Source organism: Primulina tabacum, chromosome 6 (genome assembly GCF_025594145.1).
Source record: "Primulina tabacum isolate GXHZ01 chromosome 6, ASM2559414v2, whole genome shotgun sequence".
Taxonomy (NCBI): Eukaryota; Viridiplantae; Streptophyta; class Magnoliopsida; order Lamiales; family Gesneriaceae; genus Primulina; species Primulina tabacum.
Genome location: NC_134555.1, coordinates 2213257 through 2231775, shown reverse-complemented (window position 1 = coordinate 2231775; position 18519 = coordinate 2213257). Strand labels below are relative to the sequence as shown.

The 18519-nt window shown below is 35.7% G+C and overlaps 2 protein-coding genes across 4 annotated transcripts; one reads left to right on the top strand and one right to left on the bottom strand.

Annotated features, from left to right (window-relative positions):
- Window positions 1–827: 827 nt before the first annotated feature.
- LOC142548627 (helicase-like transcription factor CHR28) lies at window positions 828–13076 on the top strand. Of its 3 annotated transcripts, none has more exons than XM_075657058.1 (12): window positions 828–1032; window positions 1506–1699; window positions 1786–2002; window positions 2089–2651; window positions 4649–4720; window positions 4804–4878; window positions 4951–5854; window positions 7535–7665; window positions 9043–9264; window positions 9885–10427; window positions 11210–11419; window positions 12685–13076. In XM_075657058.1, exons 2-12 carry the CDS (start codon window positions 1646–1648, stop codon window positions 12796–12798), a joined length of 3105 nt encoding a protein of 1034 aa, XP_075513173.1. In that variant the 5' UTR covers window positions 828–1032; window positions 1506–1645; the 3' UTR covers window positions 12799–13076. The 3 variants fall into 3 exon arrangements, with proteins under 3 accessions (XP_075513173.1, XP_075513174.1, XP_075513175.1); XM_075657059.1 differs by having other exon boundaries at window positions 829–1032; window positions 1789–2002; XM_075657060.1 differs by lacking the exons at window positions 828–1032; window positions 1506–1699 and having other exon boundaries at window positions 1821–1959; window positions 12685–13075.
- A 1628-nt stretch (window positions 13077–14704) lies between these two features.
- On the bottom strand, window positions 14705–18134 carry LOC142548626 (protein FATTY ACID EXPORT 3, chloroplastic). The gene is made up of 6 exons (XM_075657057.1): window positions 17767–18134; window positions 16685–17072; window positions 16397–16564; window positions 15817–15863; window positions 15675–15712; window positions 14705–15153 (listed from the first exon to the last, which is right to left on the bottom strand). Exons 1-6 carry the CDS (start codon window positions 17950–17952, stop codon window positions 15063–15065), a joined length of 918 nt encoding a protein of 305 aa, XP_075513172.1. The 5' UTR covers window positions 17953–18134; the 3' UTR covers window positions 14705–15062.
- Window positions 18135–18519: the final 385 nt, after the last annotated feature.

The window sequence follows — 18519 nt, the reverse complement described above, 5'->3', positions numbered from 1 at the left end:
CTTGTTGGCTTTGTTAAGGTTTGAATCTGAAATATTATTTGAGAACAATCAAATTACTTTGCCACATACTTTTCAGCCAAAAATAATAATAATAATTGCCACGTGTGCCAATATATAAATGTACATGAACAACATTTTCATAATGAGGATCGAACCGGTTTATTATAAAAATAATTCAATCAATTCGATCGTTGAATCAACGGTCGAGCTGATAAATCGTTATATTACGTAAAATAATAATATAATATAGTAAAAATATATTTAAAAATTTAAATATCTTTTATATAATAAAGAAAATATATTTATCAAAGTTTAAAATCTAAACATTATACATATAATCAAATATAATTATGTATATATATATATATGTTAAAAATAAATAAATCAAAATAAGATCTAATATTATTAAAATAATATTTTAATAGATTTAAAATCAAAATAATCATATATATATATATATATATAACAAAAAATATAATTTTAAATATAAAATCATTATTTTAAAAAAATTAAAATGTGCAAACAAGTGAGACCGGTTTTTGACAGGTCTTAACCAGTTTTATCGGTCAAACAATTTTTTAGTGTTTTTCGGACTAGTCCCATGAACGGTTATCGGTTGAACCAGTCGAATCCGATTTTGAACATGGTATATTTATTTTTTATTTTATATAATAATAAATAATTTCTATATTAATAGACAAATGAGGTTTGTATGTTTTAATGTAAAGCATGCACATCAAACTATAATATGTATATGCATATAAAAAGTATTCATCCCGAAGTAAATTACATCTTTCTCCTTTACCTACACGATCGGGCTAAGTCGAAATATGCACAGACAATTAACCAAAGGCTGCGGAATTGTCACTCTCATAAACTCGCATAACTAAATTGAGTACGGAGAGTCTCTTCCCCAACTAGGGTTTTCCTCTGGTACATTCAAGCGCACAGCACAGAAGTCCGGACCAGTATTCCGAGCGTCGACATTCCCTCTTCGCCAGTTCCGCAGTCAATGCCACAATCATACTCCAGGTTTCTAAATCCTTCCTTCACTTCCCCATTTCCCACATTTGTGTGTGTGTGTGTGTTTTTTTTACTGAATTGGAACTTTAAAAGCCATTTGACGTAGTCCCAGATTAAAAATTTGTTACTGCTCGTGATACTTACTTTTTGTCGAAGTTCGAAAGTCGAGATAAAATTTTTCGGCTGAATATTGAGAATTATGTGTTAAAGATGAAATTAATCTGCTTGAATATTTTCTTTCATCCATCAGTGTTGGTTTTTTCCTTCAAGACGCGTATTTTTTTAAAAAATTTGTTTTTTATGCATGTGGTTAAACCCTGGCGACGTCTGGGTTTCGGACTAATGCAAGTGTATGGCCTAAAATAAATTAAATTTGTCAATTACATCCGTTCCCGCCCTGGTTAAATTAGTTTCCATCCATTTTTATTTGCGTGTTAACCCATTTCATACAATATGTATATTCTTTTCCCCCTTTTTGGCAGGTTCGACAGGGTTTTGGTATCTTTAGCAACACATCATGTCCTATTCTTGAAGATTCAATGTTTTTTTACCAAGTTTACGTACTTCAACAAATTGCTGTCCATATGGATCCCATGTTTAGCTTAATAAAGATCAGTCAGAAATGCTCATCATTTTTCGTGGAATACTTGGTGGTTTAAGACAAATTTCTTGCATTGTAAGTGAAACATTTTGCCTCCAGATGATTGTGTCATGCGTCCACTGTTGTGTTTATGCTATTTTGAGGTGTTTCTACGTGAAAAGCAGGTCTCTTCAGCATTTGGAAATTTTACAGAGGTGGTAGGTAAATCAGAAATGGCTTCATTGGATCCTATAGATATCAGTTCATCATCCGACAGTGACTCAGACTTACGGGAGATAGACAATTATAGAGAAGGGTCTCCTGTGACGAATAGTGCCTCTTCTGTAAATCTCAGGGTACTTCCATCATGGGGATCTTCAAATCCTCCACATTCGACGAGTAATATCTGAATTGCTGCATGCAAACACCTTCACAGTATTATTGAAGTATATTATATATCAAGTTTGCTTTAATGCATTTGACAGGTTACAATGGTCATTCTCATCAAGTTCTTTCCTCCTCCAAGAGGCCAGTTGTTAATGGAGAAACTTCCTCAAAACGCCACGAGGTCCATAGAGCTTCAAGTTCAAGGATGGATCGGGATGGGAATTCGTACCAATCTAATGGTTTAAACAACGCTGGTAGATTCAACACTACTCATGAATTACGTTCTTTTCCTGAATCCATGAAGAGAGCACTTCCTGCATCCATCCAACCTTCCATATCGAGAACGATATCGAACAATTTAGTGGAGAATGTTGGTGGCAGTCAAATTCGTGAAACATATGGAAAATATTATCAACCTGCAACATTGTCAGATTCTTTAAATGGAAAGAACCACGTGGTCGAAGATTTTCACCGGGTCACTGTGAATGATACATTGTATGAGAAAAGAGGGAATCGGCTATTACCTTCATCTTTGATGATTGGGAAATATTCTCCAACCGTTCAGGTTCTTAATTCAAATGATTCCATGCATCAAACAGGGGTTGGTGAAGAAAGGATTGCTGGAGCTGATGAGAGATTTGTTTACCAAGCAGCTTTGCAGGTACTTGTTTGACATGATTCCTAATTTCATATTCGCGGGTGATTGTTTAGTGCTTTATATTTGTTGTTTTCCTAGACAATTGGATAGATATTTGTTATCTGTAACTTTGGTATCTCACCTTTTTTCGATTTTTTTATTAGAAAAGATATTTTATTAATAATTTTAAAAATGTTAATTACAATCAGTGGACTAGTGGTTCACTTTCAATTGAAGCTACATAAGATCGATGCACTATTAATTATACACATAAGCCCAATCTCTCAATTATATATGGGTTTGACACGTTCTTAAATTCTTCGTGATTACCAATCCACGTAGCAACATTGATCTTGATTTTATCCCAGCAATGTTGTCATCCGTATTCTAAATTTTTTTTGATTTCACTTTCTTTATTCCATTTATTTGCAATGTTTTATGAGTATTTTTTATGATGATGACAACCGTAGCTGCTACTCTTCGGTGCGCACTGGATAAACCTTCGGGATAACACAATAGCGTGCAAACTACGCTAGCTAGGTAAACCACAGTGGGCAAACCCTATGTGACAAACTCGCCTGAAAAATATTCGGGATAACACAATAGCGTTCAAACTCCTGATTATTGGTCAAATGCTCATCTACTCTATCAACTCAGACAATTCTCTAAGATTTATATTTATTCATGTTTTAGTAGTGCCTTTACTTTCTGAAGATTAAGAAGCTTAGTGGGTGACTTTACTCTCTATCTTCTTGTTAACTTTTCAATGATAGAGAGAATACTCAAAAGAGGAATATAGAACACAGCTAAACATTGTTACTCAATCATGATCAATGAGGGCCTATATCTCCTGACGTGGTTTGACCATAGATCTAGGGTTACAACTCTTTTGTTTTTGCTTAATTTGGAAGTCTATGATGACTATGGGTGAGAAAATATTCTGGGATATTACATGATGGGGGCAACCACTCCAACTAAATAACAACTGAGTCATATAATAGGTTTATAGTTATATGAAACATGATTCGAACTGACTAATTTGATTTTTAACTCTTCTTTATTGACCATGTTTGTTTTTTTCGTCCCAAATTGGATTACCCCATCATTTCTTTTAACTCCAGGGTGGAGTCATCCATATTTTGGCATATCCTGTTGGCACAAAATTCACTTATTAATTCAACTAATTGTCTAATTGTATTTTTAATGAGTTTTTTAGCTGTTGCCTGATGGTGCCAATTTGAACTTTTTTGGCAAATAAATTCGTTTTCAGAAGCTGAGTGAAGCCTTTAACATCGTGGTGGTCGGTGGAAATGAAAGAATGTAGGATTAGTTAGAATGAAAACTGAAATGAGGATAGAGAATTAGGCTGGCATTATGGAAGAGTAATGTAAAATTGTTTTACAACATGACTCATATGTTTCCATTTCCAGCATTTCGGTGTTTTCCAAATCTTCTTCATCACTATTATTTTGTTCAACCATTATAACCAGTGAGAATTCAAATTCTTGGGGTACCAAACTTTAAAATTCGTAATTTTGGAGAAATTGGAATCAGAGTTGGAAATTTCTGATCAGGGCCGGTTTGCCAGTGTGCATCACTCCAATCTGTACAACTAACTATCTTGTTGAATATTCTGGATTGAATGCAGTTCCTAGTTGAACGTCCATCTCCAGTTTCTAAACAATGGTGGTAATCGAAAAGTATTATTTATTCTCTACTAGAATTAGACTCCAGTGTGGGTTGCTGCTGAAGGTACTTTGGTTGTATCAATGTGCCTGTATCGAAGTTCTGTACAGTGTTTTCTATAGTTCACTTTTGAGCAAAATTCAGTAACTTGGACATTGTTCCTCTCTCTTTCTGTTGTGTATTTTTTACTCTATTTCATGTTTGCAACCTACAAAAGACCGACCTATTTTTGAGAAGATTTTCTTGCAACTGTGTACCCAGCTTGAGACCTTATTCCATTTGATTGCTAAATAAGTGAACAATATTATGCTGGACTCGTTGTCATTTTCCTGCAGGATTTGCATCAACCCAAAGAAGAAGCTACATTACCTGATGGCACATTGTCTGTATCTCTGCTTAGGCACCAGGTCATTCATTGTCTGCTTCTGTTAGACACCCTTTAATTGTGCTGTGCACATGTACTTCTGAGCATAGGACTTTTCACATGCAGAAAACTGCTTTGGCGTGGATGCTCAAGAAGGAATCATCTGGTTTATGCTTGGGCGGAATTTTGGCTGATGATCAGGTCTGCGAACTAGTGTTGCTGCCACTTCATTTTTTCCCCTACAGTCTTTCTTATAAATTTTCCATTTTGCAGGGCCTTGGTAAGACTGTGTCAATGATTGCCCTCATTCACGCACAGAGAATTCTGGAGGGAAAATCTAAGCCCGAAGACTCATGCAATATCCAAACTGAAGCCTTAGATTTGGATGACGATGATGAAATTAGGGATATTGCAGCTGATGAAAGAAAGCAGGCTGAAGAGAGTGAAGAATTTACTATACTTCCACAGACGAGTAACACAGTAACGGGATTTCATTGCAGGAGGCCGACAGCAGGTACATTGATTGTGTGTCCAGCTAGTGTTCTTCGACAGTGGGCTCGGGAGCTGCATGAGAAAGTTACAGATAAAGCTAAACTCTCTGTTTTGATTTATCATGGAGGTAGTAGGACCAAAAGTCCTGCAGCATTAGCAAAATATGATGCGGTTTTGACCACGTATGCCATTGTGTCCAATGAAGTTCCAAAACAACCTTTGGTTGAAGAGGACGACAGTGAACCTAAAGATGGAGACATATATGGATTATCTTCTACATTTTCCATGGCAAAGAAACGAAAAAAGTTGTCAGCTAATAAGAGGTCCAAGAAGGGTAAAAAAGACATCAATATTTCTGCTTTTGATAGTGATTGTGGCACATTAGCGAAGGTAAAATGGTCTAGGGTTATTTTGGATGAATCTCAAACCATAAAAAATCATAGAACTCAAGTGGCCAGGGCCTGCTGCAGCCTTAGAGCAAAGCGAAGATGGTGCTTATCTGGAACACCAATACAAAATTCAATAGATGAATTATTCAGCTACTTCAGATTTTTGAGATATGATCCATATGATAAGTATAAAACGTTTGTCTCCTCGATCAAGACTCTAATTTCAAGGGATTCAACCAAAGGATACAAAAAGCTTCAGGTTGTGTTAAGAAATATCATGTTGCGTCGAACTAAAGGTGATTTTCAATTTCTTCTATCATTATTTATCCGTGAGAATACTCTTTAATATAAAATAGTTTTGTACAACAATGTTTCTATCTTTTGAAGAATTCGCAGAGGCTTGCTAAAATGATATAGGGTTCTTGTTTTTTTTAGAAAATATGTTCTGGAATGCGGAAGGTGGTAAAAATTTGAAAGGATGTTTATTTTTTCAAATCATCATGATTCAACACTTATCTATGAGTTTTTGACATTAATATTTTTAATTTGGGAAAGTTGGAGAGATTCTTAACTGTGCTGTATCAGGATCTTCCCTTGCTTTTTTCTAATACTAGTCTAGTACCCTTATATGATTAATAATATATTTGAATACTTTGTAGTGGAAAACATTTGTGGGTTTCAACTGATTCTGTATTGTAAAATGATATATTTTACGAAATTAGTTTTGCTTGAATTTTCAGTTTCGTCAGCTCACTTTTTCCTCCGGAGGAATCCCATTGCTGTAATAAAAAAGTAACACTCTATTGTAAGCGTCTTCGTTTTTATTTTGGATATCATTACTTTTCTTGATGTAAAATCTTTTAGCTGTCTACTCGAAACAAACAATTTGAAGGTCATCATGATAATACCCAATAGTAGAAAAATGAAAGTTGAGCTCGATATTTTTTTGGCAGAATTGCCTTCTCACCTGCGAGTTTCTTTTTTTAACACTAACGAACCTAGTCCTTTTTAGTTTATCCACCTTCATTGTTCTAATAGCTTTCAATCTCTTCAATGTTTATATTTATCTAAACGACTCTCCCTTAATTGGAATCATACTTTTTGAATATTGAAAGTACTTTTAACAGTTGAAGCTGCAACTTATGAAAACATAATTTTTGAAGTTGTAGATGACTTATTTTTCAATTCTGTGTATGCTTTTGCTGTTCATTCTTAATTCTAGAGTTTTCATTCAATAGATGGTTGTTCTTTTCCTTTGAATATTCATCAAGGCAAGAGTCGTGAAATTACAGTTGGTGCATGTTGGAAGCGGCATTCTCAATTAAAGTTTGAACTTGGACATTACTGTGACACTTTTTGTTTAGATTTGAGAGTTCGCATTTGGCCATGTTATGTTATAATTAGAAGGATGAATGCCATAGATTGTATAATTTGTTTCTACAGTGAGCATCGTGTGCTCTATGATTGCACAACACCCAATTCCGACGAGGCTACTGATTCTAACCGTTTCACGTTCTACGGTATTGAACTGTGTACGTTTTGATTTATTGGTTGTACCAACACTGGATGAATGGGTATTGTGGTTTAATATGGCGACTATTTTTTTGTCAAGGGTGATTCTAACTGTTTCACATTCGACAGTATTGAACTGTGTACGTTTTGATTTATTGGTTGTACCAACACTGGATGAATGGATATTGTGGTTTAATATAGTGACCATTTTTTTGTCAAGGGTGGAAACTTCGATTATCCCAGCAGCGCAAGTAGTTTTGGCAGCTTCTCTGTGTTACTTGATTAATTCTTTTTTTTTAATCAGATCTTATTTCTTTTGAAGACTTTAGTATGTCATTTTTAATTGAAATGGTTAATTTTCATGTTGTTTTCGATAAAATGCAACGATAAATGGCCTCAGTTGATTTCACATGTATAGATAATTTATATTGGCTGATGGTAATAATCCTTTATTTGTGGCTTAGGCACATTTATTGATGGCAAGCCTATAATTATCCTGCCACCCAAGAAAGTACACTTAAAGCGGGTGGACTTTGCTGCAGAAGAAAGGACCTTTTATAGCAAACTTGAAGCAGATTCACGCAAGCAATTTAAGGTTCCTCTTCCTTTGTGTGTGACTCGTGTTTATTTTGATTTGTTTGTGTGTATCTCTCATCCACTTATTCCAGTTTCAATTGAGTTGTAAATGTGTGTACTCATGTGATTCTATTGATGTTTACTACTGGAATCTGTTGCCGATTTCATCCACCAGTGTTATTCCTGTCCGTGTTTTGGTGCTTTATTAGTCATCACTTTTTTCATTTTGACTTTAGTTTCCTCCCCTGATGTTACCGGTCCTCTGTAAAATTATTATGATAGCATCTCTATGAATTCAATTTCGAATAAATTATGTTGGAATACCTTTAAGACTTTGCTCATGATATCTTTATTGTTTCTATTTTATTGGATTATGTGGAACTGAATTTGATGTTTTTATATTTGCCTCTGGCATGTGGGTATCCATGTTATTAACTGAAGTAATTTACCTTGAATCATCAGTTGTTGACAGTGTTCTTTTTGAAGCTATAGGTACGCAATTAGGGATGGAAACATTAATTTGTGAATGTGGTGGGATCCTTATATTACGGTATTGCTACGTTATGGTCTAAAACATCCTGGGGCTATCTGCCAAATATTCTTTTATGATGGGCATCATTATCTTAAAGAAGTGGTACTTGTACAAAAAAGTCATTAGGTGTTCTTAGGTGGGATCTAATTTATTATAATAAGCTGTTGTTGATGATCCCCTTGTAACCATCTTGGTTCATTTCTGGGTCACAATAATGAGTTAATTCCTTTTAATTCCGATATTTTGCAGCTCTCTCTCTCTCTCTCTCTCTCTCTCTCTCTCTCTCTCTCTCGGTTTAGTGTCATGTGTAATTGTTGGTTTCAATGTGTCTGCTTTGTGTTTTTATGTTTAATATGGATATATTTATGGAATGAAATAGGATTACAGGTCATCAGACTAACCATACCTTTTAACCCGACATTGTCAATGATGAAATAGAGACTATCAACTAATTGATAGAATGCTATATTTTGATAGGAAGACTGCTGATATTGTGGTGTTTTATGAACCAATGGGGTAATTTATACACTTTCCTCCATATCTACTGGAGATAACTTTGCCCGTTAGACATTAGTAGATACAACATTGAGGTTGGTGCCAGAGAATCTGTGGTCCTTTCAATGATATCAGTAGCACAAACTCCTGGAGATTGTGGTGCCATGAGACAAATTCTAGGACAGGTGTCAAGTCTTTTACTTGCCATGATTTAAATTCACGAGTCCTTTGTCAGATCGTGGTTGTTAATTAGATCTATGGTTTTTTTTTATGTTTTTCACTCGTATCTTTTACTTGATGGTGGATTAATGACATTTAGTTTTGATTGTGATTGTAAAAAAGTTTGGATTTAAAATAGGTAATTTTCAGGAATATGCTGCTGCTGGCACGTTGAATCAAAATTATGCAAATATACTACTGCTGCTTCTCCGACTTCGTCAAGCCTGTGACCATCCATTACTTGTCAAAGGGTTCCGTTCTGATCCTGTTGGAGAAGTTTCCTCTGAGATGGCCAAATCACTCCCGAGGGAATTACTTGTTAATTTAAATAATTTTCTGGAAGATTCTTTGGCCATATGTCTTGCATGCAAAGTACGATATCTCTCACTTAAGACCTTTTTTGGTGCTTATCACATGAAACTGGTTCATCTAATTTACTGTTTTCTTTGTGCTTTCCTGACCAACTGACCATTTTTTCTTGGTCGATCAAATGCTAGAGGTGACCCTTTAGTGGAGATTTGGGATTTCGAGTAAAAACTTGAGGTGGTTCATAGATTTTATGCATTGGAAAATGACATGACTGATGTCTAGTTATCACTTTTTCTGGAGGCTGGCTATATATTGATGAGATTGTTAAATGATTCAGTCCTTTCTTTATGCTTGTCAACTAGTATTTTTATGAGTTCTGTATAATGGTCCTGCTAGTGATTGATTTATTGTCTAGTGTCTACGGTGTCAATCATGTTTGGTGTTGGGAACTGTTTATTAGATAATACTACTGTGAATGCATGCTTGTTGGATTCTTCTCATCATGCAATATGTAGGGATGACAATATGATTTTGGTGATTCTGATAGTTCACATGGTAACAGTTACATGAGTGATGAAAAATTAATTAATGACAACTTTCATTTGTTGATTTTTCATTGCAGGTAAGCCATATGTTAACCACAAAAGGCTAAAGTATTTTTTGAATGGTTTATTATTCTACAGGATCCTCCTGAAAATGCAATCGTCACAATGTGCGGACATGTTTTCTGTTATCAGTGTGTCTCAGATCATTTGACAGGGGAAGACAGTACTTGTCCAGCCCCAGAGTGCAAGGAACAACTTGGTGCAGATCTTGTTTATTCCCGAGCGACTTTACGAAGATGTTTATCTGATGATATTGACAGTGATACCGCCGTTTCATATGAAACGGGTGAAAAATCTAAGGTTCTGCAGACTGACTACATATCTTCTAAAATCAGATCTGCTCTGGAAATTCTCAAGTTACATTGCATTTCAAAAGGTCAGAGGTCAAAGTCGTATGATTTGGTTACAGTTGGGGGAGATGCTTCATCTTCAAGTGGTCTCTACTTGGATTCTGAGAGTGAAGAACCTGAAAAGGCCATTGTGTTTTCCCAGTGGACTAGCATGTTGGACTTAGTGGAGATATCACTGAAGAACTCCCATATAAATTTCCGTAGGCTTGACGGTACAATGTCAATAGCTGCAAGAGACAAGGCTGTCAAAGATTTCAACACTGATCCAGAGGTTAGACTTTGATCTCCATGTTAGTCATTTTCTTGCTAGTTAAAATTTAAGTGTATTTTTCTCTAAGGTGTCTGGACGTCTTCCATTCTTGTTGGCTTCAATTGTATCTGATTGAAGATATAGTTGTTGAATTTCATGTTGGAGGTTCTTGTCAAAAAAAATTTACATCGTTGAATGAAATGTGGTATTTCTAATCGGCAAGTGGCACCAACTTGTAGACTTGTCTATTGTTAGCATTTATAAAATGATAAAGTCGGGTTCTTCTATAGAGAGGAAAGGTATATTTTTAGCCTATAAACTTGACATTTTTCATTTTATCGGATACGGAAAATTCTAGCCTACACCGGGGGTAACACTCTTGGTGTGGGATTAGCCATTGGAAGGGTTGTTAAATATATTAGGATAGAATTTCCCATTGGATGCAGAGTATCAAACTTCTATGTTTATGTGTTTGACAAACCTCTCGACATATTTCTTTTTCTAACTCCAAGCATTGGCTAGTGGATAAGGATTCAAACAGTGATAAAAAGAGTTAAATAAGGAGTTACTTCTTCGTTCCAAAATTGAGCTTGAAACATTTCTCAACTACAGAGTAATGTGACTTGAGATGGAAAGTCTGCCCTTCGTCAATCTTTTTACCCACTTAATCATTAGTACCCGGCCCAATCACGTGTCTATGGTTTTTTGGTTATCAAATACCATCATGGATTGTGTCAGAATTATTCCTCAGTCATTTACCTCTGGTCAATTGTTTTCCCGTTCAATATTACTTTATTTCCCAGGTGGATGTCATGTTGATGTCTCTAAAAGCTGGAAATCTTGGCTTGAACATGGTTGCTGCTTGCCGCGTAATTCTTTTGGATCTTTGGTGGAATCCGACAACAGAAGATCAGGCTGTTGATCGAGCACATAGGATAGGACAGACTCGTCCTGTTACAGTGTCAAGGTTAACCATCAAGGACACTGTTGAAGATCGCATTTTGGCTCTTCAGGTATCCACACGTCTAATCTTTTGAACATTGTTTATTGGTTGATATATTTATTTATTGAGCTTTGAGGTTGTATTTATTGTCTGATTGAGTCTGGGTATGGATTGAACACCTTGACATGGTTATTCTAGGCTCTTTTCTGACTCATGCCTCTATGATCGTCTCTTTAATCAAATTACAATCTTTTTGTCTAGCCGCTTCATCTTGCTCTCACGAGTTTTTTTTTTTTTGCCATATAATTTCTCAACTCGGTTCGTTCTTAATCAGAACCATATTTCCTTTTCTTGTTTTCCATGAAGTTATTTCTTCTTATTTCCATGAATTTATTTCTCTGTTAGACCAGGATTGCCCAAATACTTGTGGCAAAGTTGTGCATTGCCTGTAGTGTGACAGGCTTCTTTGAATTTGTTGAAATTATTGATTGTTTGATTGATTATCCTCTAGTGATACATAGAAGGCATAGGCATCTCTTTTCTATTTTACTCCATCCCTGTTGTCATTCATCTCAGCTGACACTCTTATTTTGTTGAACGCTAGATATTTTCTATAATTTCTTATTTTTTATAAATTTATTGGCATTAGTGTGTCACCATAACTACTGAGGGCTCCTAACCAATCTATTGCCGTAGAATTCTCTAATATTTCTTCATGAACATTTGGGTACAAAAACAAGTAAACATTGGCTACTTGTTTTACCCTATTTCAACAAATAAAGATGTGTTGTAACCCTACTCAAATGAAACAAACGAGCAATCCACCTGCTGTTGACTTCACGTTAGATAAGTTTAGTTTTAACTAGGTTGACTATTATTTTTGCTTGGAAATGAATATTTTTTGGCCTTCTTATGGACAATAGGCTGGTATCTAGTAACTTGTTACGTGATCATTATTTTCAAGAACTTGTTAATGTAAAAAGATATTGTTTACTTATTCTACTCTTTCCTGGAATCCCAATGTGAATGGTTGCTGTTGGCTTGTTTGTTACGTTGGAATTGCTATTGGTTGGCCTCATTTGAGATTTAATATTTGTACGTCATCTGAAGCTCCGTAATTGATGGGGACAATGATAAAATTGAATTCGCTTTTTGCATTTTGCAATTGATTTCCTTCTCAGTGAGATTGTTGAGCTGTGTTTTCTGGACTTGAAAGATTTGAGCTAAATGAGTTGATGCAAGTTTTAAGGACAATAATGGTGAATTGATTATTTTGCTCTGGTAATTGGTGAGAAATGGTGTCAACTGCTAAAACTCTGTTTATCATGCCTACAGGAAGACAAGAGGAAGATGGTCGCATCTGCTTTTGGTGAAGATCAAAGTGGCATGCCTGCTACTCGCCTCACAGTCGAAGATCTCAGATTTTTATTTGAGGGCTCTGGACGCTGACAAATATGAAACATATAAATATGAAATTGACCGTAGATTTAAGTTTTGATGGCGTGGCAGCAGCATTGCCTGATTTTGTACAAAATATGCTAATGTGATAGTTCTATCGTTCATTGTGTGTGAGGGGTCGGGTCTCTTGTTGTGCTGCACATCATCTAAATTAAATATTTCTAACCTGTAAATATCCTTATCGCAGGATTTTTTTCAGAGTTATTCCATCTCTCTACTGTAAGTTATGCAGCCACTTTTGGTTACCTGAATTTGATGTGCTGTCCAAAGTTTCGGACCTTTTATGGTCTTCTGTGGATATGTTTGTGTATTGGTCAAAATGAGGCACATTGTGCGCATACAATTTCTTTCAAGTTGCAAGCATATATGGATATTCTTGAGCTATACGGCGGTATCACGAAAAAGAAGTCAAGTGTGTATTTAGAAAAAAAAATATTGCAATGCTTGTTTTTATTTTTCAAAAACTCATTTTATATTATCCAAAATAAAATCAAGTATCATCACCCCAGTGAGTCTTTATCCCAAAATTACATTTCTATCAATATTTACCCTACTCGGTATAGTCGTTACATTTAAATCAATTTTTTTTATTCTCTCTCATAAATATTCTGTTATTACATAATATTCAAGAAAATTATGTAATGTTCAAATCTCAGTTTAATTACTATTCAACTCTCGTAAATTATATAATTAAGTAATATTCTGGACAAGTCATCTATCTTCAAAATCTCATTTTAACTTGGTTTCAAAAATAAAAAAGTTTTTTTTACTTATTATCTATATCAATTCAAGTATAATTTAATACCATTTACTAAACAAAATTTTACGTGATTTACCTACCATTTAGAATAAAAACTATTAGATCAACAAATCGTGCCGATTACATTTATAAGCACCCAAGATTATTTTGAAAAATATTTTTTTCCTAATCTCCAAAACTTATTAATGTTATCCATCTAACTCTATTTCACCGGGTCAACTTTGACTAATGCTTCGTTTTGGTTCTTTAAACACATGAAGGTTTATTCATTGATGCAAAGAAGCTCAAAATCTGTCAATGATAATACTGATCTTTGAGTTAAAGACGAAGCCGGGAAGAACCTATTCTTATTTTTTTATTTTATTTATGCTGTTTATTATCGTTTACGCGTGTACATATAGGAATACTGGAATAGTAACAAGAAAGCGCTTATTACAAGCACTGAATCGTGGAGCAGCAGCTATAAGGGTTGTTGAGCCTCCGATTACCAAGAACGCCGCGACATCGGCAAGGATCTTGTTGACAAAATAAAGCAAAGAAATATCTGAAGGAGAAATGGTCATCATAAATCTTTGGTTGAGGGAGGCTATTTCTCACCATGGAAGGGTTGAGTATAGTTCTGAGCGGATAGCAATGAGGAAGGATGTGCAAAATCCACGCCAGGCCTGCTTTCTTATGGTTGGACTATGCAGACAAAGATGGACTCAGAGATTAAGGTAGAGAGGCCGCAATATACGCCCTTGAACAGTAGTAATAAATCACCCGGTCAAATGACTCGTGGGAATGCTTAATGTAATTTGAACTTCGCGAGGGAGGTGAAATAAAACATCTTTGCTGCAGGCATCATTCTTGTACAATATGGAGCTTATATATACATACATGCTGCTACCTTTCTTGGACTTCCAAACACTTTGGGAAATTTTTCTTGGGTAGCTGTATGGCTGTATATATCAATGCAAACGTTTTTAAGCATTGCATTCGAGCCGGGGAGCTTCACATGATGCAGAGTTCTGAACTTTTTTGATGTTTTATTCTTTCAGTTAAGAATCCACTCCATTACGCACTGATTTGATGCAAAGAAAGAAGTCCATGGAGTCATGGAGTGTTTTGGAATCCCAATAAATCTGTGCTAAGATATTGATTAAATCACAGTAAATTATCGAACTCATTAAACTTGGGACACGCATAAAAAAATATTGAGGTCATTACAAGTTGAAACGAAGATAGGACACACACTACATTATACACAATAAAAGCATTTGGAGATAACGTCTACATTTGTTTGCATTCAATCAATCCTGCTTTGTCCTTATTAAAGAAGTAAATCAAGTCAGAACACCAGAAACAGTTGAAATCCCTATTTTCTATATTATCTGAATAGCAAGATCTCACCCGAAAATTTAATTTATAAAGACTGATCAAGTGTTACCGTCCATTGGCTTTAAAGAGACTACGAAGGAAGATTCAAGATCATTCACCTACGCATGTAGATTAACTAATCCTGTAACCTTGCTCCCGAATTAGGTTCCCTGGGCTGACCTCTATCTCTGATGATCCTATAGAGATAGAATGCAAATACTCCACCACTGCACATTACATGTCATCGTTGGAACATAGATTAACCAATGTTTGATTCAAGAAAGTAGAAAGGAACAACGTGCACGATGCATGCTCTTTCATCATTTTAATTTGTCAGGTGCTCACTTTCCAACTTTTGGTAGTCACATCACTCCTGAGTTTAGTAGTTCGCACAAATTTATAACATTCTCAAACTTTCAAATAAAACCTTTTCCAATTATCTCACCATGCAGATTAGTAAATACAGTATTGTGGTTTGAGAAGAAAACCCTAAAAATCATAACATCGGCAATTAGGAGCATTAAATTTTGGTGTGGTATCTTTGGTTTGAAAGGGAAAACATCTTCAGTCATACATGGATGGTCAACAAGTCCTTCAGTTCTAATTCTCATCAAAAGCATTTCACGTTGGACAGGTAAGAATTTGTATATCAGAGAGCAGAATATAAAACTACTGGGGTTTAGTCAAGTAAAATAGCAGTAAGAGGAAGTATGATAATCGTAATTCAGAATTTCAGAGAACCGGAGACCTGACAAAGGTTGTGAAAAAGTTGAATATAAATGGCCGCTGCAAAGGAGCACAAAATGAATGATGTTAGAGCAATAAAAGAACATCGCTTACAACTTCATCAAATTAACATTCTCTCATGGCTGTGAGAAAACAGAACTTACCAAAGACAACAAGCGCAATTGTCTCAGAAATAATATAGTAGCAATTGCTGCAGCAACAACAGATCCAAAATCACATCAAGAATAGCATTAGTAAAGTTTATTCCAATTTTAGAAAGCACTCGATCAGACAAGATTATTCTAAATCAAGATGATTCCTTCCCATAAACAACCAAATCATGGGATACATAACAGAATAATAATTGTGTCCTAGTATAAATGGTTATATATAATCTAATTACAAGCAGACAACACCATGTACAGTGCAAAATCTTAGAGGGGCAAACAACGTGATGCAATATAAAACTGAAAGTATAAAACAAGGACTAATGCATAATATATGTAAGGTATGAGCAAGTCAGCAAGCGTCCATCAAACAATTTCTCAGGAAAAGCTTGAAAGTTAAGGATCATATATGAGACACCTTTCGATGATTAACAAGCTTTTAGCCAGCAAGTTGCAAGTGTAACTACAAGCATGCTTTTCAATGCCAATGAACAGATAGATAGCCAAGGAAAAGCAAAACTGCCATCAATACAGAGAAAAATGAAATAAATGTACAAATTTCCAATGGAATACAGACCTGCTTGCCCTTTCAAGACTAAAGGTGATGACTCCCCCTTTTTCCAAGATTTCAAACTTGATATACTCATCGCCAAAAGAGTACCACCAAGAATAATGCCAAACCTGATGGCAGGTATACTTCCAGTGAGCATGAAAGAAAGAAAGCCTCCAACAGAAAGAACAGCACCTGGAAAGCGTAAGTAGGATAAGAACATAAAAATATTTCAGCCGGTGTGACTTTTTGTATCAGTTAAAAGTCAAATTTCCACAGAGCAAATGCGAGCAAGCACTTTTTTGCTCAACATACCATAAGGTATTCCAACGTAGAAGTCTCGCACTTTAGAGACATCATTCAACTCATCACGGGAAGAAGCAAAGGTGTCAACAATATCCTTCACAGGCTCCGGGTAATTATCTGCAGCCGTGGCCAAGTATTCTTTGCTTTCTTCAGTTATTTCTGAAGCAATAATACTCAGATCCAGTCTTGCTTTTTCAGCTTGAATTTTCAATTTTTCAGAAGTTTCTTGTAATAAGATCACTGCCTTTTCACTGTAAAGTTTATATGCTTCTTTTGAGACACTCTGCAATTTTAAGGATTGTTCTTTAAAAGATTTGAGCATCTGCTGCCATGCCACATGTGATTCTTCAGCTCCCTCTTTCAAATCCTCCTCCTCTATACCAATATCTGAAGGCTTCTGAAAACAAATTGAACTGGAATTATGATTCTATGATTCAAAAAGCTTTTGACGTTCAAAAAGCTTTTGATGCACAAAGAAAACATCACATCGCACAGTTGTACAGCGAAAGGAAAAAAAAAGAGTTTCCAATGTAAGATGAAAGTAGAGAACAAGCACAGCCCTGGAATATGAATAAAACTGAATTTAGAATCGCCTAATTCCAAAGCCGGACTTCCACTTAACAACAGAAACCGACATAAAGTCAGCCTTCAGAAATTACACATTCCTTTCTTAGTTGCATTGTTTCTCAACCGTCTCAAGCTACCCAAGTTTCTCGCCAAAACATAAAATGAATGTAAGCATCAAATCTAAACGCAAACAACAAATCTTGTACACATCCTTTAGCAGTCAAATTCAATTAAATTGTGAGGGGCACATAAGGTGATTAAGCAATCAAGTACAAGAATGTCATCAATGACCCCAAACCCCACTTGCAGACCGACCAAACATAAGGAAAGGAAAAATAAAATTAAGAACTAGACAAATTAGTCCGAAAATATTCTTGCTACAAACAATAAAACTAGAAGCACAAAGCATAGCTCGCGCGGGTCTAGCGATTTACATTGCATATGTTCCCGTCCTCCCTACAATGCAGAAAGTCAAATCTCGCAAATAAATGACGAACATTAAAGTAAAAGAGAAGAGAGGTCACCGATTCCTCATGAGAAACGGCAGATACAAGCAGCGCGCGATTCCGCGAAATTCGGCGGCCCAACGGTAAGAGATTAGGGGAGAAGCCTCCAGGAGCAGCCGGCGAAATGGAGAGTTTACAGCGCGTGGTGGTTTTGAGGAAAGATTGAAACCCTAGGGAGGCAGAGGGCGGTGGACACAGTGTCATAGGAGCAGAGGTTGCGTTGGAGCTAGGGTGGGACTTGGGGTTGGTTAGTGTGATTGACTCCAAAATGGCAATCGGTGATGGTTACGTTCAGCTATATATGGGCCACGGTGGGGTTGGTTAGGCGTGGGCGTGAATACTAAGAATCACCTGCAGTCGGTGTGTGTGACCCCACCGAATCTGGTAGGTGGCATTCATAGAATCCTAAATAAACTTCTAGGATTAAAAATTATTAGAAGAAAATGAGGTGTTGAGTTGTTTGAACGAGGAGAGTAAGTCTCTTTTGAGATGGTCTCACGAATATTTATTGTGAAACGGATCAACCATGCTGATATTCACAATAAAAAAATAATATTTTTTCATAGATGACTCAAATAAGAGATCCGTCTCACAAAATACGACAGATGAGACCGTCTCACACAAATTTTTGCCTCGAACGAGATATCAATTTCGAAAATCTCATTTTCAACTAAAAAAGGTTATTATCCATAATTTTTATGTTCATTTAGTATTATATTAATATTCACAACTTACAAGATATACATAATTTTGATATATTGAGCATTTATT